Genomic DNA, 27,108 nt, shown 5'->3' with positions numbered 1-27,108 from the left:
GTGTCTCTCTCCTTCTCTCCCCCCACACGTAACCCCCACCCAACAACAATGGGCATAATTAGCATATGAGGGACACTTTTGTCTTCCATGGTCAATATGGCATTCAAAGACACATTCAACACTTAAAAAGGTATATTTTTGTATTTTAGTTCTCCTCTAGGAGACGTCTAGAAGGTTGGCTAGAGATTAACCAAATATTTATAGGTCTATAGGAAGGCATGTCCGCCATTTCCATTACCCCATAAGGTAACACGATAAAATATGTTCATTCGGAGGAATTAAGTGGTGAGGGATACAACAGGGGATCAATTTGGGTTCTCTTGATCATTATCAATGGTAGCATTGGAAGCACTATCACATGCGTCGCCTACTAGTTATGTTGTGCATTAGTGAGCACTAAGAACTTAGCTCAAGTACCTTAACCATGGTTAAGTGAGAACTTAACTCAAGTCTCTTAACCATAGTTGGGTGAGAACTTAGCTCAAGTGCCTTAACCATGGTTAATTGATAACTTAACTCATGTCCCTTAACCATGGTTAAGTGAGAACTTAGCTCAAGTGTCGTAACCATGGTTAAGTGAAAACTTAACTCAAGTGCCTTGGCCCTTAACAATGGTTAAGTGAGAACTTAACTCAAGTGTCTTAACCATGGTTACGTGAGAACTTAACTCAAGTGGCTTAACCATGGTTAAGTGAGAATTTAGCTCTAGTCCCTTAACCATGGTTAAGCTAGGGCAACCCTCCCCCGTTGTCTCTGTGTCTATATATTCTGCTTCTTCTCCATAGCCATGGTTTCTTCTTTAGGGTTAAAGAGACAGCAGTCCACCTTGTCCAGTGATACTTCTCTCTGGCTTGGCCCCCTACAGTTTATCATCAAACAGAAGCATTTTAGGGTTTCTGACACACACACTAAGGAATTAGGGTTTCTAACACATTTGTACACAATCTTTCCCCATCTCCATCTCCACTTCTTTCCGTGATTCTATTATTTCTTTGCTGTCTTTCTTGCGACTGTAGCTATGGGGTTTAAGGGGACAAAGGCGGAGAAGAAGGTTCATTATGACAAGAAGATGTGTGAGCTTCTGGAACAATATGAGCGTGTGCTGATCTGTGCTGCTGACAACGTTGGATCTACACAGATGCAAGGTATCAGGAAGGGTCTCCGTCCTGACTCTGTTGTTCTGATGGGGAAGAATACAATGATGAAGAGGACAATTCGTATCTACTGTGAGAAATCTGGCAACACTCAGTGGCTTAATATTCTCCCTTTGCTAGTTGTAAGTACTCTATCTTTATGTGTAAATGTTTGCATGTGATTTTCTGACTGATTATAATGCGGGCATGTTGCTTCTTCGTTGCTGGATTCCTCATATATAATTCCATCGTAATTATTCCCTCGCTTGCGAATTTCTCGCATGAAATGCCCTCATTCCTTTGGTTGGATCGTCCAGCAAAGTCTTTGTTCCTTCGTTTTCATTTTGCACCTTAAGTCTTGTATCTATGCTGTTTTTTTGGAAATCAAATGCTTGCTTTCTCTGTTTAGAATGTTACTCTTTCAGTTAAGCTTTCCCATATGTCATGCTCTTTTGCTTAAGTTTCTCACAGAAATATGTATCTTCACGAAAACTATCCTCTTTTAGCTTCGATTTTCCAAAAAACTTTTTCTTATGCATATTTATTCATACAAATCACGTTCCTCTTCGTTCCATCAGTTTGGCTTTCATGGAAGCCCGTGTTCGGTTTATTAGATTTTCGTTCTAATGCTCACTACTTTGATTATGTTTCCACTGAATTGCTTGTTCCTTTAGTTGAATTGTTGCACCAAAACCACATCTTTTGATATGATTCTTACTTAAATATTTTGCTCTTATTTGCGTTATGTTTTATATTGTATTATTTGTAACCTTGTGCATGAAAACAATCATATGTTCCCCAATCTGCTTCTTGTCCTGCGGTATCATTCGTGGTCTTTTTATGTGGAACATAGAATTTAGGTATGTCCATAATCAGTCCGTTAAGAAATTGGCAATGTGGTTTATGTCCATTCTCTAGACATATGCATGTTTTTTTATCCCTTCTGTAAATGACAATCTTCATCTTTCACTATTCAGGGAAATGTTGGTCTCATCTTTACTAAGGGTGATCTGAAGGAAGTCCGTGAAGAGATTGCGAAGTACAAGGTATGATGCTATTACGCGATCATCTCTATTTGATGGTGTCTCACCATTTCTTTGTGAAATCTTGATAATATATTTATTATCTGGCATTGTGCTTAATTGTTTTTGAACTTGTCGTGTTGCTGAATTTGTGCTATTATATTCTTAAAATCGAATTGTTTTGACGTTATCTATTAATCACATATCTTCGTTTGCCTATCATGTGTGAAGTGCTTTATCTGTGTTTCTTTGTCATGATATTGAGTATTAATACACATTTGGTACAATGCTAGGTTGGAGCTCCTGCTAGGGTTGGTCTTGTAGCGCCTATTGATGTTGTTGTTCCCCCTGGAAACACTGGTCTGGATCCCTCTCAGACATCTTTCTTCCAGGTATGCCTTCTTCAAATTGTTTATTAAGCGGAACTTTGTTTATTTTGTATGGGAATATAAGCATGATTAAAATTCTTAGATATGAAATGAATAGATTTTTCGTAGATTAATGATTTGATTAAGTATTATTTCTTCCCTTTTAAGGATATCATCTCTCTTAGCCCTGATTATGGATTATATCATGATTAATAGAAATAATATGATTAAATCATGATGGACGACTGTAGGATGACTATATATCATGTATTATACTAAGAAGCTATTACCTCTCACCATTATGGCTATTAATGTTCTATATCGATTCAATGCACAATTTGATCGATTTAAAACCAATCATTGTTCTTTGCTAGTTATATGCATGATTATTGTACTTTAGCTCCTTCCTTCAAATCAATTTCCAGATTGCATTGATTAATCTTGCACACTTTCTTAGTAGATATACCTGAGAAATTCCGTAATCTGAATTTAGGGAGCTTTCTAGCACTTTTATTTCATTGTTTACTTTCGATGAATGGGTAAATATCCCATTTTGTTGTAAACCAATTGTCTCATGGGCCAATTTTGGCCTTAGAAGACGTTAATATATCTTTCTTTCTTTCATTCTCTCTCTCTCTTTCAGTCAACATAAATGAGAATTCCTTCAACTGAAACTCTTTCTCATGAAACTAATCTGGAATATTGTCAAGAATACTTTTTGTAAGTATTTAAGGACAAGATGGATAATTCTATTTCCTTATCCCTACTTGATTGTGATTTTGCTTGGCATTTATAGGTCCTTAACATTCCCACCAAGATTAACAAGGGTACTGTCGAAATTATAGCCCCTGTGGAGCTTATCCACAAGGGTGAGAAAGTGGGTTCTTCAGAGGCTGCATTGCTTGCAAAGCTCGCAATAAGACCATTTTCTTATGGTTTAGTAGTCCAGACGGTATATGACAGTGGGTCAGTGTTTGATCCTGCAGTCCTGGATCTTACTGAAGAAGATCTTATCGAGAAATTTGCGACTGGTGTTTCTATGGTTGCAGCATTATCCTTGGGTTTGAGCTATCCTACCCTTGCAGCTGCTCCTCACATGTTTGCAAATGCTTATAAGAATGTTGTATCTGTTGCAATTGAAACCTCGTATTCATTCCCTCAAGCTGATCAGATCAAGGAGTTTTTGAAGGTAAGTGTCTGGTTGTTTTTTGCTTGTTTTGCTGGTCCTTTTAGATGCAATTGAATTCTCAATGATGGATTGTTGGATTTTTTAAAGTAAAATGTGATGCTTTCGTTTTTGTTTTATTTCATTTATAAATTTAGATTATTTTTTAATGTATGTTTTGGCTTCTTCTATCTGCAAATGCTTATCATCAATTAGGTGTTTGATAGTGTTGTGTAAATTTCAATGCTTTTCTTTGAATATTGTACACGATTCTGAAAAGCTTTTCTTTGATTGATCATTTCTGTTTATATCAATTTAGAAGGTCTTTGATGTTCACTGGCTGAATTTTTCTGAATTTCAATGTTTTTTATAGTTGAATCTGTTATAATGTTTTAGAAAAATTGAATGCTTTTGGATGGTTACTTTTGACCCTCTTGAATATTGTATTCTCAAATGTTTTTCAGCAAATGATATTTACTCTTGTATCATAATTTTGTATGACATGCTCTATATAAATTTAAGTGAGTTTTTTATTATTCTGATTTGATTAATGCGTGATTTTGAATGCTTGTTAAATGATTGAAGATCAAAAGCCTTTTTAAATCATTGTTTAAATGTGTGTTTATCTACCTGCTTGTCTTTTTGAATCATCCTTTAAATCTGTTTTTATTTACTTGTCTGTTTTTAAGGAGTGATTATTGAATTTTTTCTATATATAGGATCCATCCAAGTTTGCAGTTGCAGCTTCAGCATCAACTGCAGCTCCTCTTGGTGGTGGAGAATCTTCTGCACCAGCAGCAGCAGCTGTCGAAGAGAAAAAGGCCGAACCTGAAGAAGAGTCAGATGATGATATGGGCTTCAGCCTTTTTGATTAGAACACATCACAATTCAGCGCTCTCCATTGTATTTTCCTTGGATCCACATCCAGGTTCCTTGTTAATGCTACTTTCGTTGAGAAAGAACAACATTTCCTTTTTGCAATTGAGTTTTGTAAGAGAGAACATTGTTCGGATGTCAGTGTAGTTTTATTTGCTTTTTGAAAATGTTATTCGTGTTTCTTTTTCATCATCAGCTACTGTTCTGTTAGAATGATTTTTGTTACCATAGCTGAATTCAAAATTTACATGTGACCGTAGAAGTGGCTTTTTGCTTTAATGGATGAACTAATGAATAATTGCATACAAATGTATATTATATGTTACCCTAAACCCTTGCTTAAATGCAATCTTTTAGTTGAGGGTTCATCATTGGGATAGGATGGTTTCATGTCTAGCCAAAAAAATTGTGATCCTATTATCACCATAGAACTGAGCAAGTGAGGGTCTCCAATGCATATCTAGTTTTTAGTGTCCAGTTTAGTCATGGCTTTATAGTGGCACACTCGACTACATTAGTTGTGGTTTTTTAGTCTCCACTTTGGCCACCATTCACAATGGCACATTCAGTTACTTTGGTTTTTAGTGTTCACTTTAACCATGGCTTTAAAATGACAGATTTGAGTACTTTGGTTGTAGTTGGTGTATTTTAAGTCCATAAACTTTGGTGGTTAATTCAAATAGATGGCTTTAAATTGCAATACAAGTAATCGAAGGGAAAGCGAATCTTTGGATACAAATCTAGAGCACAATAAAGTTCAAATTGGATTTGGCATGTGCTCGTTATAAATATAGTTCTATATCTATATCAACTTTCATTATTATTACAACATCATGCTTAGTTTGTACAATTTGAAAAAGTTGTAACTGTGAGGCCACAGATGTTTGTTTACCCATTGGATCGAATTGATTAGGATTAGTTGAGTGGAGACCATTAAAAGCTTAGTTGATTTTGTAGTTTAAGAGGGAACATTTGGATAAGATTAAAAAATTAAGATAAAAGTATTTTAAAAAACATAATGCTATGGTATGGATTTGGTGGGTGGTCTTGGGAGGTCTAAACTCTTCCATTTAGACCTATTCTTTGTATGGGTACATCACTTCTCTTCTTTTTCGTCATTGCTTCTTTTACTTTTCAAACTTAGTCGTTCGTCTCAATAGCTTACATTGAGCTTATTGAAGCTTTGAGACACCAAAGAGACAATGGAGCTCAAAGGGGCGCGTTCCTTCAAGCACACATCTTTATTTGACCAATTATTTTTTGATCAAGATCATTGGGTTGCACGATTATCTACCCCCAATATTGTGTTATAAAGCAACAAAATTGAAAATTTCTTCCCATGATAAGATGTCTCTCACCACACTAGTATCGATATCAAAGTTTCTTGTGTAACATGTATGGTGATACTTGAACTTCTACTTTACAATGCTACCTTATGCACTTTCATATATGTTTTTACCCAAGATTGCAATTGAACAATCTTCTTTTGGTATACATTATCTCTAGATGAATCTCTTGTACATGAGACAATTCCAAGCCTTTTGTTTTAAACACAAAACTAGAGTAAATTGTGGTATTTGACCTTCAATCATGTCTTTGGTGTGTGCTTAAAATATAGTATCACTTGTGGTCTTGAAAGCTACTTAACCAACTCTTGATGTGAAAAAGAGTGTTTGTGAATAAATGGTTGTGGGCTTTATGTTTGACTTAGGTCTTGTATTCTCCGATCTAGCACCCCATGAGAGTGTATTTCCAAAAAATCCAAGTGATCTCATATTCAACCAAACCTTCCGAAAGCTTTTTTGAACTTGTTTGAATTCAAGAGATTCATGAATTGAAAGCTCACCATTCACACCACTGTCCACAAGGCTAGAAGCTAACCCCAAAGTTTTGCTTTGCGTGACATTTCGTAATGTTCATAATGAGTGCAATAACTCTCACATTCATAAGTATACTATTCTTATTACATCGACTCATGTATCAACAAAAGGTGGATCAAACATCGAACTATACAAACATATTGATAAATTTTTGAAGATCCAAACACGTGTCAATGTCAAGAAGGATTGTCGAGGCTATTGCAAATCAAACAAATGGCTTTGAAATAGAAGCCATTTTCCCTCTTCTTGAATGTACTACATCTAGAATTGTAGGTCATAGCGAATGAGCTCCATTCCTTTATGCTAACAAAGCATTTTCAATTTGTACTTTGAGAAAGGATCCAACAATGCATCTCTAGGTCCCAAAACGCTTAGTATCCAATAATGTTAGGGGTTGATGGTTATTGGAGAGTAGTAAGGAGTTTTCATTTAGGGTGTATTATCTCGGTGCAGATGAGCAAGCGCTTTGCGCTCTAGGATCACTTACTTATCTACAACTTAAAGATGATATCATATAGCACTAAGGCACAATGATCCAGTCATAGGTTTTTTGGGCCCATGACCACCAAGTTTCCGGTTGCCATGATGTTTGCTTTTTGCCTACATCCAAATTTCCTTGATTTTTTACCTACCTACATACGAATCTATCTATCTGTTCGTCTTTCACATTTTAATAGTGGATATAGACGATTCGAGGAAACATCTGTGCCCAAAAAATGATTGGCTCTCCAAGATAGTTTGATCATATCTCCAACTCAAGGGTTCCTCCGGTTCACCCCAGAAGGTCGACTTTGGGGATGACTTTGAGCCCTATGGCAAGGTTCCCCGATTCCTCGTTTTTTCTGTGTGAAAAACACAACTTAAAATGGGTATCACAATAGAGTATGGTTACGACTATACAATTTGAAATGCTAATAGGCAAGACAAACACTCAACTGAGGAAAGAATTTCTACTTGCTCTAATAAAGAAAATTGCCACATTAGTACTCCCTTCAACTTACGTAGATATGCTTTGATTCCATACCTACTATCAAATACAGAAGTATTGTGCATATCCCAATTATGATACAATCCCCAATATCTCTAAAATAGGAAAATTATCTCTGTATGTGATTTTGGGTCAACCTATGTGAATTGTGCAAACACCCATTGTCTTGGCGTCCAAATAACACCATGACAACAAAACATGCCAAATTTGAGAACCGTAACTCCAAATCTAACAAGCAATTGAACATTACATGAAACGATGAGTATTATCTTCCACTTGAACATTGCAAAAGAAGTAATTGCCTGTTGGTAGCCCACACAACATTAGAGATAATCCCAAAAGGAATACCCCTAATCAAAATTGTCCAAATGAAGACTTTCGCTACAAGTCACAATCTAGAATGCCAAACGATGTTTTAAGATCTGCGACTATCTCCATAAGTAGAGTTATGTACTTTCCATTCTTGTTCAGCCTTAGATGTTGGCCTTTGCAGAGACTCAATGGAGCAACGATGATACGAGCGATTAGCAATCGCTTGTAAAAGCAACGTCCAACCCTATAAATGCTAATCAACCCACGATTTTTTCTTTTCTTTTCTTTTCTTTGGCTCGCCTGAAGGCTACAACTCACACGAAGTCATGTTTTTACATAGTCCATCAAGGGGTGTACCGAATGGTACGAGTGAGATACATGTATGTTGGTGCGGGGAGACTCGAACCTCCAACCTGGCGGTTGGAGTGTTCCCCCATTACCATTACACCAACACGTCATGGGTTTGATCAACCCACAATTTCTCTTCTATTTGTAGAGATAAAAGGGCCTTGCTGATGAATGAACCCATAATTGGGGTGGGATGCATAATAATCGTCGCGCTTAAATGAAACTCCAAAATTCTCTGAGATCAAGACCGTTAACAATATATATGTATATATATCCCATTTCCATTTTCTTTTGAACTACTAGCACTACGTCTTGGGTTCGAAACCAAATTATCTTACCGCTCTAATAATGTACTCTGTACCGTACATATTCTCTTAATTTAATAGACTAAAGAATGTAGGGGGTTGAGCCCATGACCACTTGGTCTCTATATAGGGTAATTTGGACATCTCTTTCTCTCTCTCTCTCTCTCTCACACACACACACACACACACACACACAACTTAAGTCCTCATATAACCATGGTTAAGACACTTGAGTTAAGTTCTCACTTAACCATTGTTAAGGGCACTTGAGTTAAGTTCTCACTTAACCATGGTTAAGTCACTTGAGTTAAGTCCTCACATAACCATGGTTAAGACACTTGAGTTACACAAGGAAGGAAGGATGCCTTTGTGCCACATACATACCCACATGTTTCTGCTTCCTCACAAGACTCTCTCCTTCCATTTCTTTCATTTCTTTCATTCCTTTCATTCCTTCTTCTTCTTCTTCTTCCTGTCAAGAACAGAGACAGAGACAGAGACAGAGACAGAGACAGAGACAGAAAAGAGAGAGATGGAGTGAGAGAGAGAGTGAGTGAGTGAGCCCATTATCAATCACTCCATCTCCTCCTCTCCCATAAACCCCACTGCCCATCATCTCCATCTCCATGGCCATGGCCATGGCCATGCCCTCTTCCTCCTCCACCCCCTACTTCCTCAATTCTGTTCATCTCCCTGAAGCCTTTCGGCCTCTCGGAAGACCCTCCATAGCTTCTTCTTCTTCTTCTTCTTCTTGCTCCTTGTCTCTCTCATCCAGAAAACTATGGATCCGTTCCGGCAGGAAGAAGCATCGCCTTTGCCATGCCTCTGGAAAGCGCTTCCTTTGCCGTGCAGATATCAAAGACGACTCTTCTCGCATTGCATCCGCGGTGGAAGAAAGACCTTGTAAGTCAAAACGTTTTGTATCTCTTTAGCGCTCTGTTTCTTCTTTGCTTCTTCTTCTTTATTATGATGTAGTCTAAGCAAAAGATTAGGGATCTTCAGCTCCTATTATTTGTTTATGATGCCTTGTAGAATTGATTTGATTTATTAACAAGAATTTCCTTCGGCATACCTGTAGAATGATTTGATATCTTAGCAAGAAGATTTTCTTTTGTAGAACCATAGAAGGGTTGCTTTGATGAGCAAAGATATCCTCTAATAGAGCTCCATGGTAAATCGATTTATTAACTGGCTCTTCGTAGGATGATTGATGATTCTCTTGTCTATACCTGCGGATTGATGGGTTTAATAGTAGGATTGTTTTTTTTCTCTTTAGAATGCTTATAACAGGTGTTCCTTTAGAACTGATTGGTTTATTAGTAGGATTTTTCTTCGAAATGATTTGTTTCTTAGCAGCAGTTTTTTTTCTTAGAATGGTTTGCTTTATTAGCAAAAATTTTATTAGAATGTTTGCTTTTACTAGCAGGATTTCAATAGAATGATTGCCTTATCAATAGGGTTTAGTTATGGTTTCCAGATTTGGGTTCTGAAGATGGATGAAAATCTAGATGTTTTCCGTTTGGGCCAGTATGCCACCTGATAGAATCATTTTCTTATTAAAAGAATTTTGCTGATAGTGAGGAGTTTAGGGGAATTCTCTTCTTTCCAAGAGAATTAAAAAATGATATTGTGGAGAATTATAACCTCTTTCCTAAATACCTGTGGGTTTTTTTATTTATTTCTTTATATGCCCTGGCAAACCTTCGAAAGAAATATGAAGGTGATGAGTTGACAGTATAATTTCTCAAGGGGTAACACTTGTACTTGATAAAAAGGTGATGAATTGGCCATATGCTTACTCAAATAGTGCTTATCGTTGCTTGAGATGGGGCTGACAAATGGTATTTGGGGAATTACTGAAAACTCTAAGGCATCTGGGGAAATCAAGAAAACCTTAAAGGTATTTCAGAGTTTTTCCTATGAAGAAATAGACTTAAATAGACGATGTATGCTTCGATATCAAGATGTTTAATGGATAACATTTCATATTTCTAGATTTATAGTGTATTTCAAATGTTGGATTCTTAGTGTGGAGATGCCAACACATATTTCAGAATCATATTTTGTCTTGTTTCCCAGAGAACTAAGAAAAGATCTTGTGCAGACATACAACCTCTTGAAGCGTGCTGTTATAAATGCATAAAGATAGTACTCCTGAATAGGGTTGTTTTATGTATCTTTAGCTTAAGAGAGAAAGCTATGGTTTCATGGGTGGGGTTCTTAATATGGGGATCATTGTGAGGAGTTTTATGATTGAGGGGCTTTCAAGGGTGGAAATTTGTATGTAATGTGTGGTGAACGTCTCTTGTAGGGCTGAGTTCTTACCATGGAAATTATCATGTATTTGAGCTACATGAAGGGAAGGATTCGTGAATATTCTATGGCCAACATATCTTGTAGGGTTGGCTGATAACAAAATATTTTTCTTGAAATATTACAGGGAGTGAAATGTAGATTTATATCCATATCAAACTAAAGAAAACTCAATGTATCTTTTTATCTCTTTCTCACTCTCTCACTCTCTCTCTCTCTCTCTTCCTTCCACACGCACAATAGTTAATGTATGCAAACGTTGTACTCAAGTGGTATCATTGGCTTGGGTCTGTAAAGCTAATGGAACTTTGTTTCCTCGCAATTACTGAATTGATTGTGCATAGATAACTGTAGTCCAAGAACAATTTGTTTCATATGAAGGTATATAATTAAAATTTATGATGTATGTTTTTAGTTGAGACAGTGGAAGATGAGGTGGATGCAGTTGAACCACCATCACTCGGAAGCATAACCTCTTGGCTTTATCCTCCAAAAACTGAACTTCCAGATGATGTGGAGATGAGCCTTTTTGATCATCTAAATGAGCTAAGGGATCGAATCCTCGTATCAGTAGCAGTTGTTGGTGTTGCTATATTGGGATGTTTTGCAGTTTCAAAAGATCTTATTGTGTTTCTAGAAGCACCTGTATATTCACAGGGTGTTCGTTTTTTGCAACTCTCTCCGGGCGAGTATTTCTTCACAACCATTAAGGTATTTTTTTATTTTGAAAAACTGGTTCATAACAAGATATCCTACCAGAGTATGTGATGCACAATTTCTTTATCATAGTGATATTATGTAGGGCAAGACATCAAAATACCCCTAACTTGTAGGGTATTTCACTAGAGTATCAAGTTCTTGAAAAGTAGAGTTACCCTGAGATGTAAAGGTTAAATACTGTTTCAAAATTGAGAAATTTACCAAAATATCACTAATTATTAATACATCTCCCAAAAGTATCCTTGAAAAGATTTGAATTACCAAATTACCATTTCTCTCTCCTCTGTCTCAAAATTTAAATAATAAACCTCTCTCCTGGTAGGTTTGTTTCTTTAAAATTTCCAAAATACACCCTTTCTTTCCTTCTAAATTGAAGAGAAAGATAGAGGAAGAGGAGTAAAGTAGGGTCTGGAGGAGTAAGAAGGGAGTAGAGTTTGATTGGGGATTGGAGAAGGAAGAAAGAAAGATACATCAACATCTATTAGAGACTGAAATCAGCCTATGAGAGAAGTCGCAATTACAAATATGGTTGACTTCAGGTCATCCATACTGAAAAAAAAAATGGAAGCTCTGAATGTGATGATTCTTGAGAAGCATTTTGGGAATTGGAAAAGTACGAGAGAGAGAGGAGCTAGTAAGGTAAAGAAAGTGGAACCACAGGAAAATTTGGAGTATTTGTGAATAATTAATTATTTTGGTAGATTTTCTCTAAAATCTTTTAGGCTGTCTTCGGAAAAAAATAATAAGAAAAAGAGAAGGAAGAAAGGCCGAAATGACCAATGACCTATGAAAAAGAAAGATTTATTAAGGTCTCTAAAAGACCTGCATGGCCTATGAGACCTAATAAAAATTAATGTGAATAAGAAAAGGAAAAATGTTTTCTACTCTAGCATCCTGAAACTAAAATCTGTCTTCCAGGTGTCAGGTTATTCTGGTCTTCTACTTGGAAGTCCCGTGATTCTCTACGAGATAATTGCATTTGTTGTCCCTGGATTGACTCGAAGTGAGAGGAGATTTCTTGGGCCTATTGTATTCGGCTCATCTATACTCTTCTACACAGGACTTGTGTTTTCATATGGAGTGCTGGCACCAGCTGCCCTCAATTTCTTTGTAACATATGCAGAAGGAGCAGTGGAATCTCTTTGGTCTATTGATCAATATTTCGAGTTTATCCTTGTTCTTATGTTCAGCACTGGGTTGTCATTCCAGGTATAATAAATGTCCTACTCTCTGTACGTTTTTTTTTTATGTACCTTCCAATTAGGAACCAAAAATGTAGATGCATCATGTCATCCATCAGATAAAGATCCCTCATCTTGATTGCATATTCGTGAAAGATTTGCAATTACGAAATTCATCTCGCCATAATGGTTTATCTATTGGTAAAACACGCTATTCAAGCAACTTTTAGTATATTTGCTGCCGTTCAGCTAATATCCGTTTCACTATCTTTGTTGTTGCGCGTTTCATCTTCCCAACATTAATTCCCAGATTTCTCAATTTTCTATAACGAACGTCATTATCTCTAGTGCCTACTGTAGTTTTAGAGGTTTTTGTGACCTTTCTAGACAGGCCATTTGTCTCTGATCGACTCTAATCAAGTTAAATAAATCAGAGGATTTTGGGATTGAAAATTTAGAATTTGTTCACGATATTTGGGATATTTTATTGGTTGAAATTATAGAGCGAATATGAATTTGGTGGATTGAGTGAGACTCACATCTTAGTTGTGATGAAGACATGATTTCTGCTGTATGCTAATGTCTAACCCTCGTAGTCTTCAGAGGTTATGTTTTCCTTGTTTTTTGGAACAATTATGCGAGCTTATGCGGTAAACTTTATGGGTAGATATCCTTAAAGTTGGGAGTGTTTTGGGAAAGTTAGCGGTGTTTTGGGGCTTTCTTCAAATCTACTAGAACTTTTAAATGTTTATATTGTTTGGATTTTGGGGTTTTAGGTACCAATTATACAGCTATTGTTGGGACAGACAAGGTTGGTTTCCGGGGATCAAATGCTCTCTGTGTGGCGATATGTGGTTGTCGGTGCAGTTGTGGTAGCAGCGGTATTGACACCTTCAACAGATCCTCTGACTCAAATGCTTTTAGCTGGTCCATTGATAGGGCTTTACTTAGGTGGTGCTTTCCTTGTAAAATTTTTAATTCCCAATCAAGAAACTGCCTCTTGATGTGTTATGTATCATCACAAGGTTCTTTGTAAAGATTATAATATTATATCAATATCATTGCTTTGGAACTTAACTCTTCAAAGCATGCATATGGGTCACAATTACTGATCAGGCTCTTGTTCTTTTGATTGAAAGCCTATTCGTGCTATATATATTATAGTTGTACTAAGCATGAAAGATAACACTGGTTTTCATGGGTCATTGGTGTGATATATTTCTACAATGCTAGAGATGCTTGAAGTTGAATCTTTAAAAGTAGATATGCTCGGACCAAACTTAACATGAAGAAAGGAAAATCTTGATAACAAATAGTGTAAATTGAATGTGAGACCATCCTCACTTTCTTTGACCTCCAGAGGACAGGAATGGAATCCATCTAAATTCCAAATATTCATCCAAAGAGCTGAAGAACAGAAATGTCGAGGAACACAAACCTAGTATGAAGGACTAATTTGAGATGCTTGTAAGTATATAAAGAAATTCTTTGATACATTAGCCTTTCCTTGAAAGTGGGAACTTTAGATATTACAATTAGAGGATGAAGGATAAATTTGAGATACTCCCGAGTGTTGTTTTTCAAAATTCTTGTGGGCAACCCTTGACAAAGCAATCACATATACTCAATTCATCTCCTTTGTCTAAAGTATGTGTTATTGGAGTAATTGTATGATCCAATTCAACCTCCTTTTCTTTTTCAAATGTTAATTGATAAAGAAAACCCTAGAATTTGGTGAATAAAGAAAAACATAGGGGTATTTCTGAAGTCATATTTGTCACATTTGGGGGATAAATGCGTACGTTAGTTGACTATCAATGCTTTGACGAGCCTTCACAATTTTTTGCATATGGATTGTGGCATGATCCATTCTTGGCCGTCCAACAAGGGATCCATATTTTAGACAAATAAGAAACATATGTCCAACAATTTAAATAGTTAGAACTACATGAAATTAAGTAGGGCTATAAAAAATGGAAATTATTAAGGGTATTATTGTGGGAATATGAAGAGTTATGAAAGTTGGGGGGTAAGGTCATGAATAATGTGTAAGATGAAGTAGAGAGTGGTTTTAAACTTTTATGTGAGAGACTCGTCAATGTAGCCTCTCCCTCCTTTTCATATTTAAACCTTAGTTAGATTTTGCATTATATTCTTGTTCCTTTTTTAGAATATTCGTTTGTCATAAACCTTAAACCCTAAAACCAAATGTAACTCCTACACTCGTTAATTGATGCAATTATGTGAATATGGTGTGATACAAAAGTAATGATTTGGTTAATTTGCATAGTTTATGTGATCGCTTGAATATGGTGTGATACAATTGACAAGGGAGATATTCAAAGTTGCAAGCTTGGACATCTAATATGACAAGAAGACAATGCATAAGATAAAAGATGGAATACTAAGATATTACCACGCTAGACATGGGAGAAGACAATAGAGCGAAGAGCTTTGGCCATTTGGGAAGAGTGTATGAGTATATGGTAGTACATAGTGTAGAAAGAGATATCTCAAGTCATAAGATAAGAGAGTAGGCATGCCAACATGGCATTAGATTGGGAAACCAACACCTACAACGGGACCCAAATACACTCAAGAGAAGGGCAAATATCCATTCGGAAGGGCATATGCATAACGAAGCATCGTGTTCTTTGAAAGAGGAGATGTCTTGAACCCCAAGACACGGGGAGGGCGAGCACGATTAGCAAGACATCAAACAAAGAAAGATGCACAATAGAGGGGAGGGGTTGGGGCCAAAATATGGAGCGTGTGGGTAATAATGTTAAGGTTGAACAAAGCCGTATATGGCGGGGAGTCCGGAGTCGTGAGACAGGGCATAGGACATGGCAGAGCGGACAACAGGGTAGGACACCCTGGCAGCACCAACAGCGTAGGACACATATGGAGAGGAGAGAGGACACACCCACAAAGCCAAACCCCAGACCCTTTGTTACGGGCATGACCATAGAATATCCCATGGTGAGAATTTAACGTAGTATTCTATACACGTGGATAAGTGTTATGTTACGGGCATGACCATAGAATATCCAATGGTGAGAATTTATGGTCATGCCCATAACACCCTTAGAGCCGGAGCCAGACCCTCGGACCCCAAACCCAAACCCAAACCCAAACCCTCAGACCCCAGACACCAGACCCAGAGATTGGAGGGAAGGAAGGGCTTTAGAGGAGGCATTTGGGGGTTGTGGGCACTTTGATATGAGTCTGCATTATATATGTGTAGAACAAACTGAGACAGAGAATCATCAGAGAGAGGAGATATGGAGAGTGGAGGGGCCATCTTCAGGGTCTCCACTTTCTCCTTCAGCCCTTCTTCTTCTTCTTCTTCTTCTTCTGGAAGGAATCTTCTGATGAAGAAGAGATGGCCCACGAATCTTCTATCTCGCATTAGCCACAACAGATGTGAAGCAAAAGGTGGAACTTCTTCTTCTTCTTCTTCTTCATCTTCTGAGAGTGATCATCAAGACCAGTATAATGAACGGGTAAGAGAACAGACCTGTGGTTGTGTATGATATATATATATATATATATATATATATATATGATGAAATGTGGTGTAAACTTTGTGCAAAATCGGCTAGGAAACAAGCATTCATTCAAGTGTTTTGGAGAAGAGAGACTCTAGGAAATGTAGTAGTTTAAGCGTATAAATGATGACCCTAGGAAACAAGCATTCAAGTACAGCTTATAGAGATGGAGGAGACTCTTGAGCTTAGAGTGTTTTTGAGTTGTTTTGTTTGGGGGGCTGAAAAAAAGTATATTCCTTTCAATGAATCTCATAGGTCTCTCTCTCTGTCTGTCTCATGGCATTGCTATCCATTCCCCCGAACATGGTCTTTATTTTTATGTTGACACGGTGCCTCGTGAGGAGTCCAAGAGTCATGGATTTAACGAGTCGAGTTATTATCTGCAAGAGCCTCAAGGAGTGAAGTAATTGATGATCATTATATACATGCTTTTTCTGGTATCGTTTCTACCTACTATCACCATATGATATGTTGCGAATTCATTCATACCCTGTGGACTTGGAAGGTATGAATTTATGGAACCTCATGGATTTCCTAAATGGGGTTTAGGGGCTCGGGAGGGTATGAATTTAAGCAACTGCATGGATTTCCTAAATATGGTTGGGTTATGAAACCTCTAACGTGATTTCTGATGCTATTGTAAATGTGGGTTACATTCTCAACGACTTGGTCATACAATATAGACCAAAACTATCGAAATCCTTCAAAATAACCATTTGGCCATAAAAAGCTCCTAATTATCTTCCTATGGGAGTCACCCTGCAGCCTCATATTATGCATTGGCCTTGACCAAGTTCCTTCAGTTGGCTATTGTAGCAGATACATATATTGCTTTTGTACTCCCTTAAGAGTCAAGCTATCTATTTGGTTTCTTACGGTAGAAAAAGCTATGTATCATTTAGACATCACCATTAATGGTTCCTGACAGCTCTACGATACTATTTGGGCGATAATGCTTAAAATAGCCTCATATTGGGTACTTGGATTCTTCTTTTTGAATTGAGGTAAATGTAGTATCTATTTGGTTTCTTACGGTAGAAAAAGCTATGTATCATTTAGACATCACCATTAATGGTTCCTGACAGCTCTACGATACTATTTGGGCGATAATGCTTAAAATAGCCTCATATTGGGTACTTGGATTCTTCTTTTTGAATTGAGGTAAATGTAGCCAGAAACTTCTATGCAACATGACTGTTCTTTATTCAAACTGTGGGCACGTACATCATAATAAATTGACAGTGTATATTCATATTGAGAACTAAAACCTTGAACTCCATCTCAGCAAAAAATATTAGATGCTGCAATCGCTGACATAAACAGCTCATTTGGTAGAGGCAGTGTAACAAGACTTGGCAGTGCAGGTGGAGCTTTTGTGTAAGGATTATTTGCTTCATGCTTAATATCCATGTTTGTTTTGTATTGTCTTCATTTATTTTCTTTTTACCTGATAGATTTTTGTAGCATATAATCATCTGTCATTTCTTGTGGTAGAGAGACCTTTCCAAGTGGCTGCCTGACGCTTGATTTGGCTCTTGGAGGCGGCTTGCCTAAAGGGCGGATTGTTGAGGTAGATTTCTTTTTGCTTATGTTTCTTGTTGTTTCTGAAAATGCTGTGTTGTGAATTTGCACATATCAATCTCTGCTTGCATTTGATGTGATTTATGGATTCATGTAGCATGCATATGTGTGTCATTGTGCACACATCCTTAGGAAGTTCAAGGACATTTCTATATGTTTCTTTTAGCAAAGGGGGATCACTTCTTCAGTACATTATTTTGTGGGTTTTAACCTGGCATTGAGGTTTTAGACTCGTAAGTGCATATGCATGTCATTATGTATGGCACATGGCTTTCGTAGGATGTTCAAGAACATTTTTATTTGATTCTTTTTAGTAAAGGAGAATCACTTCCTTGGTACATTGAACTTTAGGTTATCATTGAGGTTTACGAGTCACGCCTGATAATGTTCCTGAACTGAAGCCTCTATATTCATGTATGCACTTATTTTTGGGTTCTATATTCATGATTCACGATTGGGTGTATGGAAGATGGTACCTTGACTTCTCTTATGTACCGACATGATTCTTCTACTATTATTTATGGACAACTTGTTTGATCTGTCTGGGCAATGGCCTGACAAGATCAATTTATTTGTGGGTGTATATATTGTGACATTTAATGTGTAACCATCTTGTTTGTAGGTTTTTGGCCCAGAGAGTAGTGGAAAAACAACACTGGCTCTCCATGCCATTGCTGAAATTCAGGTTTGTATTGTGTGAAATCTGTTGTTCTCTTTAAATATCGATCCTAATAAAATACCTACAATAGTGATGTTAAAATTTGGCAATGGGTTGAATCCAAATCCGCACTACAAAATTATGTGAATAATGTGGAATGTCTGTTTGCTCAAACAAACAGATTCTACCCATCATAGACATTGCTGAAGGATTGAAAGGCTATCCCATTACTGCTTGTCCTAGTGAATATCAACTAAACTAGGGGCCATTCAGCAATTATCATGTCTTTAGTGATTCGTTTTCTGTCATAAATATCTAAGTCAAAGATTTTGCAATGCTTTGACTTTAAAATCTATTTTAGTGGCAATACTTGCCTCCCACCAGGATGAATGAACCATGATTCTTACCGAAGACTTTGCATCTTAAACCCTACTAGAATCCCGGAGGGCATTAAAGGGGACTGATGTTTTTTCATGCCCATGGTATCATATACTATCTTATAGTATTCTATGTTTAAGTGGTGTGATTTACAGCTTTTAGTTGGTTAGGGTAGTTTGTTTACTTCCAAGTTTGGCACTCAAAAGTTCTAGTTCGTTTTTGGAAACTGAATCAAACTTCCATACATCCATCAACTTTTTTTTTTTGCTTCTTGCGCTTAGTTGTAACTCTTTATTCATTGACAGAAAAGAGGTGGAAATGCAGTACTGATTGATGCTGAGCATGCTTTTGATCCAACTTATTCCAAGACTGTGGGTGTAGATGTGGATAATCTATTTGTCTGCCAGCCTGATAATGGGGAGATGGCTTTGGAGAGTAGGTGTCCACTTTACTATATTTCTCTCACTTGAATGATTGTGATATCCTTGCATATCCTGACTATGCCTTGATGAATGATTGTGGAACCTGTAATAACACTTTGTTGTTCAGCTGCTGATCGACTTTGCAGATCAGGTGCAGTAGATTTAATATGCATCGATTCAGTCTCTGCCTTGACACCAAGGGCTGAAATTGAGGTATATATATATTTATATTTTTGTTCAGGTTCTGATAGCTTGGAAGCATGCAATTTACACACTCTTGGTTTTCACCTCTTTTCTAGGGGGAAATTGGGATGCAGCAAATTGGGTTACAAGCGCGTCTCATGAGCCAAGCTCTAAGAAAGATGGCAGCAAATGCCTCAAAAGCAGGCTGTACTCTTCTCTTCATCAATCAAATTCGGTATAAGGTGTTCCTTCAACCTATTTCTTACTTATTTCTTCTATTAGGATATGCTCTAAGCTAACATTATTTGTGTTATAGATAGCAGTCATGTATGGAAATCCAGAGGTTACAAGTGGAGGACTTGCACTCAAATTCTTTGCTTCCCTACGACTTGACATTCGGTCAATTGGCAAAGTCAAATCTGTACGTTTAAATTGCTCTCAACTGTGAGTTTCTATATTTTTTATAAATAGTGCTGATGGAATTAGAAACGCACAGCCAAAAGGCGACGACACAGGCCTTAAAGTTCGGGTGAAGGTAGTAAAGAGTAAGGTGTGTTTATATTTCCGGAGACTTTCAATAAGAAACTTAATAATGCTCATTGCAGCTGATTTTGCTGAATATCTCATAATAGTCTCCCTTCAGATAACCTTGTTACTGTGTCTTTTTTTCTTTTACAGGTCTCAAGACCATACAGGCAGGCAGAGTTTGATATAATCTTTGGAGATGGCATCTGCAGAATGGTAAATTTTATATCAAGCATTGGGGTAAGGAAGCAAAACTGGAATAAATATTGTATTGCTGTGTGTTCTTTTATAGGGATGCCTGTTAGATTGTGCTGAAATGAAAGAAATAGTCCTAAGGAGAGGTTCGTGGTACAGTTATGGTGACATAAGGTCTGTCATTCTCTCTATACTTATATATAATAATACACTTTTTGATGCATTATTTGCAAAGTTGCATGACTCATTTATAGTAGCATTGATTCCCTGCTTTTTACATGCTATTGCATGTACTTGTGCTCTGGATAGTCAAAGCAGCCAGGGATATGAGTCGTTTCTCTCTATACACTTATGTTTAATAATATACTTTTTGATGCATTATCTGCAAAGTTGCATGATAATTTTGTAGTGTTAATTCCTTGCTTTTACATGCTATTGGATATTCAGAGCACCTAGGGATAAGATAAAGTTCATGAATCATATTGACATACAGTTTTGTTTGCTTCACTCTAGAAAGTTTGTGTAAAGTTGTATTTTTGCGTAATTATTTTGACATGGGATAATTGTCAATGTTAAATAGCTATTTTGTTTTAGCCTTCGATATTTGGTGAATGTATTGGCTTTATGCATCTGCAGCTTTGTATATATCTAGAAATGCCTGAAAAGCAAGAAACACTAATTTTGAGAATGTGTTTAATGTGCTTGCTACATAAAATAGTCTCTCATGTGACTTTCTTTGCAGGTTAGGACAAGGGAGAGACAAAGCTGTGCAGTACTTGAGGGAAAACCCTTCTCTCTCTGATGCAATTGAGAAGGTCGGTTTTCTTTGCTAATTGATGTACAGATTGTAGATATACCCAAATAAGCATTATGCCTATACCTGAAACTGAAACATTTTCAGGATGTACGTAGCCAAATGTTTGATGGAAATGTTAAGCTAGATGCCGAGGATGAATCAGCTTTTCTATCAGATTTGCCATTGTCATTTAAAGAAGACGATGAAGAAATTCACTAGCTAGGATCCAAATTCATATTATGTAGAAAAAAGGTATTAACAAATTGAGAATATTATCCAACTCTTTGAGGCAAAATTTTGAGGATCTTAGTGATGATTCATTTGTTCCTTTTTGGGAAGCATTTGTGTATTGATGATAACTTCTCAAGAATGAAAAGAAAATTTCGAGAGTTTGATTGGAATTTATCCATGATGACAAGCTCTTTTAGATTCAATAGAGGGAAGTAAAATGCTTATGCTTGGACATACAAGGATATTGTATGATAGATCCAAACTCCATTTCAGAAGGTTGAAAAGGAAATTGTAACAGTTTATAGATGTGTGTTGGTCTCATTTTTGCAAAATGAGTTTAGTGTGGAGATATTGACGATCAAGTGTGGTTATCTTGTATATTGCTTTTTGGATCGTGGATCTCAAATGGATGCGTATAGGTTTTATGGCTCTTGATTGATTGATTTTAGGGGTTTACCGCTAATCATCTGTTAAAGAATATTTATGTTTTTTGGATGTGTTGTAGGATATTTAGGTGTCAGAGTATGAAGGTTCTTAATTTCAATGCCTTTAGGGTTTGGTGTTTATGATACATCTTTTAGGACTTTAGCAACTAGGGTTTTATGTTTGATCTTTCTGCATTTAGGATCAAGAATCACGTATAAAATTAATTTTTGGAGTTTGAGCACATAATAGTGAAGCCCTTGTATGCGCCATCACCAATCTATGTGTGACCAACCACCTGGTATCACAGTTGACATTCTTGAACATCTATTACGAAGTACCAAAAATCTATGAATGTTGTCTCATGAATGAAACTTACTTTGACTGATGTATGTCAGAGCCAATCATTCTGCTTGAAAAACATTGATGCAAATCGGGGTGACCAATCATTTATATGTAGCACAAAAGAATTATGTAATAGATGGGTTCTAACTTTTTGGCAATCAAGTTGGCTGCCATTCTTTCCTCTACTATAGTTTTAAGCAATGAAGTAGATCTATCCTTTTTGGGTAGGCTAGTTAAATAATCACCTTGGAATTGAAAGAAAGCGATTTAAGCAAAGTGCAATTAATTAAGTCTCTGTGATTACAATGCCATTGTTGTATAATCTGTTAGTCTATGCAAAGTGCGAGGAATAGGTTTGGAATCAAGGGAAGTGATTAAGAAAGCAGTAACAAAGAAAGTATCAATGGCGTTGATGACATTACACACGTGTTGGTTTACATACATATAGTATGGGAAGGGAGTGTGCATACATCCAATCCAAGGAGATTACTCTGTTTGCATTCGCGGGGCAAAATTACTCTGATTTGTGAAATCCGATCGATTTTGTGCATAAATTACTCACATTTCTTCGATTACTCATATTCTAAGCGGCATTTAAAAAAAGAGATGAATTATTTAGGTCAAATGTCAACATTGTAAATACTTGTAATTACCCCCCCCCCCCCCCCCTCCCCCCCAACCCAACAAAAGAAACAGAGTAATCTTGTGATGTCAAAACAGGGGAATTTTCCTTTGAGAATAGAGTAAAATTGGAGCTTGAAAAGACAAGAGACATTGATTCTTGTGTAAAACAGTCAGGAATTGAAATTGAATGAAATTCTGATGCCTTCTTTTTATGAAAATGTCATGTCAATTCATTTCTGTTCCGTCTGAAACTTCATTCATTGCGTCTGAATGGAATCGGAGGAAGCTTAATGAAGAACAACGTCATCGATTCAATGCTTTTTGAATGGGAATTTGTGATGTTTGATCCTTTTGGAAAACCCAGTTGGTGGAGCATGTGTTTCCAGATCTGTGTTGTGTGAATACATAGATTGCTTCGGTTTCTTGTCCATGAGACATTCTTCCCATATCAAGAGTTTCCTTTGGTAAGTGCTCATCTTTCTCTCCATGCTAGTTTTGGTATAGCTTTTCCATATCATGTTTCTTGTTTTAGGTTTCTTATGATAGTTCTTTCCTTTTTTCTGCAGCTCTTATCTTACTTCTAGAGGAAGAGATAATACCCACAGAAACTATGGCTTCTACACACATCTTCAGCATCGCATGTTTCTACATGGTTCGGATCCGCAAGAAGAGAAACAATGCAATATTGGGATAAACAAAGACCATAAGGATGAGGAGAGTACGAATGGGACAAGCGAGTTTCTAAAGGATCGTACGATTAACAAGTTGCTTCTAGATCAGATAAAAGTTCCGAGGAACCAATCTATCTTGCCTTCTCTTTTAAGATGGATAGAGATGGGTAATGAACTCGGACAATATCAGATGAAAGCAATCTTTACAAGATTGGAAGTAGAGAAGAAATATGCACAAGCTTTGGAGGTACGCCTTCTCTCATCCCCCCTCAAAAAAGGACACATTTTAGTTAAACTCGTAAAGCTAGTAAATTTATAAGTGAATCTAGTTGAAGAATCCAAAATTTGACCATTTGGATTGTAGTTTTATCTCTTAAAACAATGATAAGAGAGTTTGTAGTAATTCTATCGAGGGTTTGACATTATGTGATAATGGTGGACAACTTTTGAAGCTCAAGTAAATGCAATAATGCCTTCAATTTCTATTTTAGATGGATAATGACATGCATATAATGATTATATTGGTGCTTGATTTGTTCTCATTTTCCTTACAATAACATGCTATCTTTTATAAAAAACCCAGTATTTTTATATCCGAATTTGATTTGGTGATGTTCTCCTATTACTAACATGCTACCTTTTATCAAAATCCAGCATGTTTATACTGTGTTTTGGTGGTGTTTATGTTTCCTATGCAATGGAAGTCCGTTTTCTCTATTTACACTAAACCGGTTTATGACTTACTGTTGTAATAGGTGTCCGAATGGTTATTGAAAGAGAAGCCTATACAACTAGTGGAAACTCATTATGCTCGTTGGCTTTACTATGTGGGTAAAGTCCATGGTCCCGAAAAGGCAGAAGCATCCTTTGCACTTCTACCGTCCAAGTTTCAAGGAGAAGTCTTGTACTGCAGACTCTTTGATGTATACCTAGATCACCATAAAGTTGAGAAAGCATTGCATATTATTGATATAATGAGAGTTCATAATCTACCTTTACCAGTCTATATATTTAACAATCTTATCACATTCTATGAGAAGAATAACCTTCAAAGTAGGATTCCAGAGCTATTGAAGATGATGGAGAAAGAAAATGTAACATTCAATGTGTACACATACAATATCCTGTTGGCATGGAGTGCGAGAAACTTGGATATGGAGAACTTGGAGAAACACTGGGCAAATATGTTGAGAGATGATTTGGTGAAGCCTGACTTTGTATCATATTCTACTCTCGCATCGGCATACCTCTTATCAGGCCTGCACGAGAAGGCCATATCTAGCCTGCGTATCGCTGAGCATCATCTTTTGGGTCGTTCGCTTACACCGAAAAGGCTCATGAACTTAATCTCCTTGTATGGATGGCTTAAACAAGGGGAGGATGTGAATCGTGTATATAAAAAGCTAAAAGAGATGCCGGGGCAGAGATCTATTTCAAGCTATGTTTGCACGATAGAAGCCTATGGTGAGGTTGGATTGTTTGAAAATGCTGAATGTGTTGCTATGGAAATGGAATTACAAAGGGGATGGCACCATCTTGCCCAATACAATTCCTTGCTTGGAGTGTACTGTAAACAAGGAAAGATAGAGAAAGCAGAGGAGGTTCTGAAGAAATTGCTAGCATTTGGTCATAGACCAGATACAATCACATATACTTATCTTCTTTTGGGCTACTTGAAAGCAAATGAATTAGAGAAGGCCATGGTAAATTTTGATAGTATTGTGGATGCAATCAAAGGGATTAAATTCAATTGGGAGGCATTTGTTTCGAATGAGTGGTTACATACTGCAAAGAGTGTGATTGATGTGCTTGCAATGAGAGGTGATAAGAAACATGCGGAATTGCTCATGGATGAGCTTGAAGCTGTGGAATTTCATCTGATTCTTCCGAGGGCATATCGCGTCATTGAGAAAGCATATGCTACATCATTTGGGAATCGATGTTTTGAGCAACACAAAAGCAAGTGAAACAAGAATATCTGAGGGCTGAAAAATGTTGGTTTTGTTTTTGTATTTCGGAAGAATCCGATTTCAAGCAATGATTCCTTGTCACCCAAAACAACATAATGGCATCTCTCAATGAAGATGCTATCTGTTTCGGATAGGCGGCCTACTTTCAGATGTTTTAAAATCCACTTGCTTTATTTCAGCATGTCTTATAATGTTAAGCAGTTGATAATTTAATATCCTATATAGGCTGCGAAATACCTTGGAGCTATATGAGATGTGAAATTTTAAGCGATTGTATTTGGGTTGTTTAAACATATCCATTTGCTGTGACCGTGGACTTGATTTTATAATGTATGACTACTCTTTATGATATGAAAGCATTTTTGGCAGTTCTATGCTGCAACACGGCATAAGGGATGAATTTAACCCATAAGCGAGGTGCTGGACTTCGTTTGAATGATGAACAAATTCTACAAATTTTAGATTTAGTGGAACAACCATCATCTCCTTCTCTTCGTAACATAGATATACAATTTGGTGTAAGTGAATCCGCTATTAGAAGTTTGATCAAGAAGAAAGACGGCCATTTGGGACATAGGTATATTTTATAGACGGTATTTTGGTAAGGTGGAGTGGTTCTACTCAACACCAAAGTGTTTATTCAAGCCAATGGTTAGACTTTAGAAAAATATAGGGGATTGGTATAGCTTGTATGTTTAGCCTTATGGCGGTTTTCTAATACTAATGTAGTATCTTTTTTTGGAAAAAAAAAAGAAAGACGAGATACGATTGCGTGCTCGACAAAAAGATCACAATGCAAGAAAAAAAACTTTTAGAGGATCAAAAGGAAAATATCTTGAATTAGAGGAACGCTTGTATGCTTGGATTGATGCATCTCGTCGATTGTCAATTGTATTGCCTCCATTTGTTATTATGGAGAAGGCTCGATGATTGGCATCAGAAATGAATATATTCATTTCTGATGATGACTTCAAAGCAACTTGGGGTTGGTTTAGGAAATTTCGTCATCATCAATGTTTGAATACTATTAATTTATATGGTGAAGGAGGGGCAGTTGATAGAAATGATCCTGAATTGTTGCCTTCTTTGGAAAGGCTTTATGCTATAGGCAATGAGTATGATCCTAACAATGTTTACAGTATGGATGAAACTGGTTTGTTTTTTCGATTAGCTCCAAGATACACAGTGCTTTTGCCTAGTGAAGATCGACAACAATTCGAGGTAAGAAAAAATTGTTAGATAGAGTTACCTTAGTTGTTTGTTGTAATGCAATTAGAACTGAAAAAGTTCCAATTACTATGATTGGAAAGGCTAAAGAACCAGCTTGTATTGTTGGAAATTCATGGCCATTGCCTTATGTAGCGCAAAGAAATGCTTGGATTGATATCCCTTGCTTTAATAAGTGGTTTGATCAAGTGTTTGTGCCATTTGTTCATTCTCAAACTAATCGCAAAGTGGTTTTAATCCTTGATAATGCACCTGGTCATGCCGAAGCATTTGAGCGTGATGCTATCAAAGTGATTTTTTCCCCAGCAAATGTCACATCTTGGAAGCAACCGATGGATATGGGAATCATTGCAGCTTTGAAAAAGAGGTATAAATATCATTTGATAAGAGAAATCTTGACATATCATGATAGTCCAGATTATGTTAAGATTCATTTGGAAGATGTCGTTAAACGTATGAGAAGAGGCTCTATTGGTTTAGCTTTTGGAAAGTCACCACATTTGCTAGATGCCGCAAATCTCATTGTTATTGCTTAGAATGAGATCAAGCAAGATACCATTTTTAATTGCTATAGAAAGGCAGATATTATTCCATCATTTCGTGCTAATGATGTTGATTCAGAAGACGGAGAAATGGAAGATCAATGGATTGATGATCTTGTTGCTTTGCTATGCAATTGCACTTTGTTTGAAAATGCACATGTAGAAGAAATTCGAG

The 27,108-nt window shown here is 36.8% G+C and overlaps 4 protein-coding genes across 4 annotated transcripts; all 4 read left to right on the top strand.

The window, feature by feature from the left end:
* The first annotated feature begins 778 nt into the window (after positions 1-778).
* Positions 779-4,731, top strand: LOC147849788 (large ribosomal subunit protein uL10-like). Its single transcript, XM_087337082.1, has 5 exons — positions 779-1,276; positions 2,111-2,179; positions 2,449-2,547; positions 3,320-3,712; positions 4,408-4,731. Exons 1-5 carry the CDS (start codon positions 1,019-1,021, stop codon positions 4,561-4,563), a joined length of 975 nt encoding a protein of 324 aa, XP_087193208.1. The 5' UTR covers positions 779-1,018; the 3' UTR covers positions 4,564-4,731.
* Positions 4,732-8,952: 4,221 nt separating this feature from the next.
* On the top strand, positions 8,953-13,688 carry APG2 (Sec-independent periplasmic protein translocase). Its single transcript, XM_087337204.1, has 4 exons — positions 8,953-9,312; positions 11,135-11,421; positions 12,349-12,639; positions 13,388-13,688. Exons 1-4 carry the CDS (start codon positions 9,024-9,026, stop codon positions 13,613-13,615), a joined length of 1,095 nt encoding a protein of 364 aa, XP_087193330.1. The 5' UTR covers positions 8,953-9,023; the 3' UTR covers positions 13,616-13,688.
* Positions 13,689-15,851: 2,163 nt separating this feature from the next.
* On the top strand, positions 15,852-21,301 carry RECA1 (recA DNA recombination family protein). Its single transcript, XM_087337259.1, has 13 exons — positions 15,852-16,117; positions 17,448-17,539; positions 17,657-17,732; positions 18,366-18,428; positions 19,085-19,214; positions 19,329-19,414; positions 19,501-19,626; positions 19,701-19,805; positions 19,881-19,934; positions 20,063-20,125; positions 20,202-20,278; positions 20,847-20,919; positions 21,006-21,301. Exons 1-13 carry the CDS (start codon positions 15,896-15,898, stop codon positions 21,117-21,119), a joined length of 1,281 nt encoding a protein of 426 aa, XP_087193385.1. The 5' UTR covers positions 15,852-15,895; the 3' UTR covers positions 21,120-21,301.
* A 1,280-nt stretch (positions 21,302-22,581) lies between these two features.
* Positions 22,582-25,536, top strand: LOC147849785 (pentatricopeptide repeat-containing protein At1g07590, mitochondrial-like). The gene is made up of 3 exons (XM_087337212.1): positions 22,582-22,987; positions 23,090-23,441; positions 23,950-25,536. Exons 1-3 carry the CDS (start codon positions 22,953-22,955, stop codon positions 25,159-25,161), a joined length of 1,599 nt encoding a protein of 532 aa, XP_087193338.1. The 5' UTR covers positions 22,582-22,952; the 3' UTR covers positions 25,162-25,536.
* The last annotated feature ends 1,572 nt before the right edge of the window (positions 25,537-27,108 follow it).

Source organism: Azolla caroliniana, unplaced genomic scaffold (genome assembly GCF_043228905.1).
Source record: "Azolla caroliniana isolate FFs.n. ecotype wild unplaced genomic scaffold, voAzoCaro1.0.p SCAF_22, whole genome shotgun sequence".
NCBI lineage: Eukaryota > Viridiplantae > Streptophyta > Polypodiopsida > Salviniales > Salviniaceae > Azolla > Azolla caroliniana.
The sequence above is the reverse complement of the archived record's forward strand: the minus strand, read 5'-3'. Positions and strand labels throughout refer to the sequence as shown.

Excerpts from the sequence above, each read along its gene's own strand:
- LOC147849785 (XM_087337212.1), top strand. The coding sequence starts at position 22,953 with ATGAGACATTCTTCCCATATCAAGAGTTTCCTTTG. Across the intron at positions 22,988-23,089 it reads CATATCAAGAGTTTCCTTTG|CTCTTATCTTACTTCTAGAG; the intron begins GTAAGTGCTCAT and ends TTTTTTCTGCAG. Across the intron at positions 23,442-23,949 it reads AATATGCACAAGCTTTGGAG|GTGTCCGAATGGTTATTGAA; the intron begins GTACGCCTTCTC and ends CTGTTGTAATAG.
- APG2 (XM_087337204.1), top strand. The coding sequence starts at position 9,024 with ATGGCCATGGCCATGGCCATGCCCTCTTCCTCCTCCACCCCCTACTTC. Across the intron at positions 9,313-11,134 it reads AAGACCTTGTAAGTCAAAAC|TGGAAGATGAGGTGGATGCA; the intron begins GTTTTGTATCTC and ends TAGTTGAGACAG. Across the intron at positions 11,422-12,348 it reads ATTTCTTCACAACCATTAAG|GTGTCAGGTTATTCTGGTCT; the intron begins GTATTTTTTTAT and ends TCTGTCTTCCAG.
- LOC147849788 (XM_087337082.1), top strand. The coding sequence starts at position 1,019 with ATGGGGTTTAAGGGGACAAAGGCGGAGAAGAAGGTTCATTATGACAAG. Across the intron at positions 1,277-2,110 it reads ATATTCTCCCTTTGCTAGTT|GGAAATGTTGGTCTCATCTT; the intron begins GTAAGTACTCTA and ends TTCACTATTCAG. Across the intron at positions 2,180-2,448 it reads AAGAGATTGCGAAGTACAAG|GTTGGAGCTCCTGCTAGGGT; the intron begins GTATGATGCTAT and ends GTACAATGCTAG.
- RECA1 (XM_087337259.1), top strand. The coding sequence starts at position 15,896 with ATGGAGAGTGGAGGGGCCATCTTCAGGGTCTCCACTTTCTCCTTCAGC. Across the intron at positions 20,279-20,846 it reads TACAGTTATGGTGACATAAG|GTTAGGACAAGGGAGAGACA; the intron begins GTCTGTCATTCT and ends CTTTCTTTGCAG. Across the intron at positions 20,920-21,005 it reads TCTCTGATGCAATTGAGAAG|GATGTACGTAGCCAAATGTT; the intron begins GTCGGTTTTCTT and ends AAACATTTTCAG.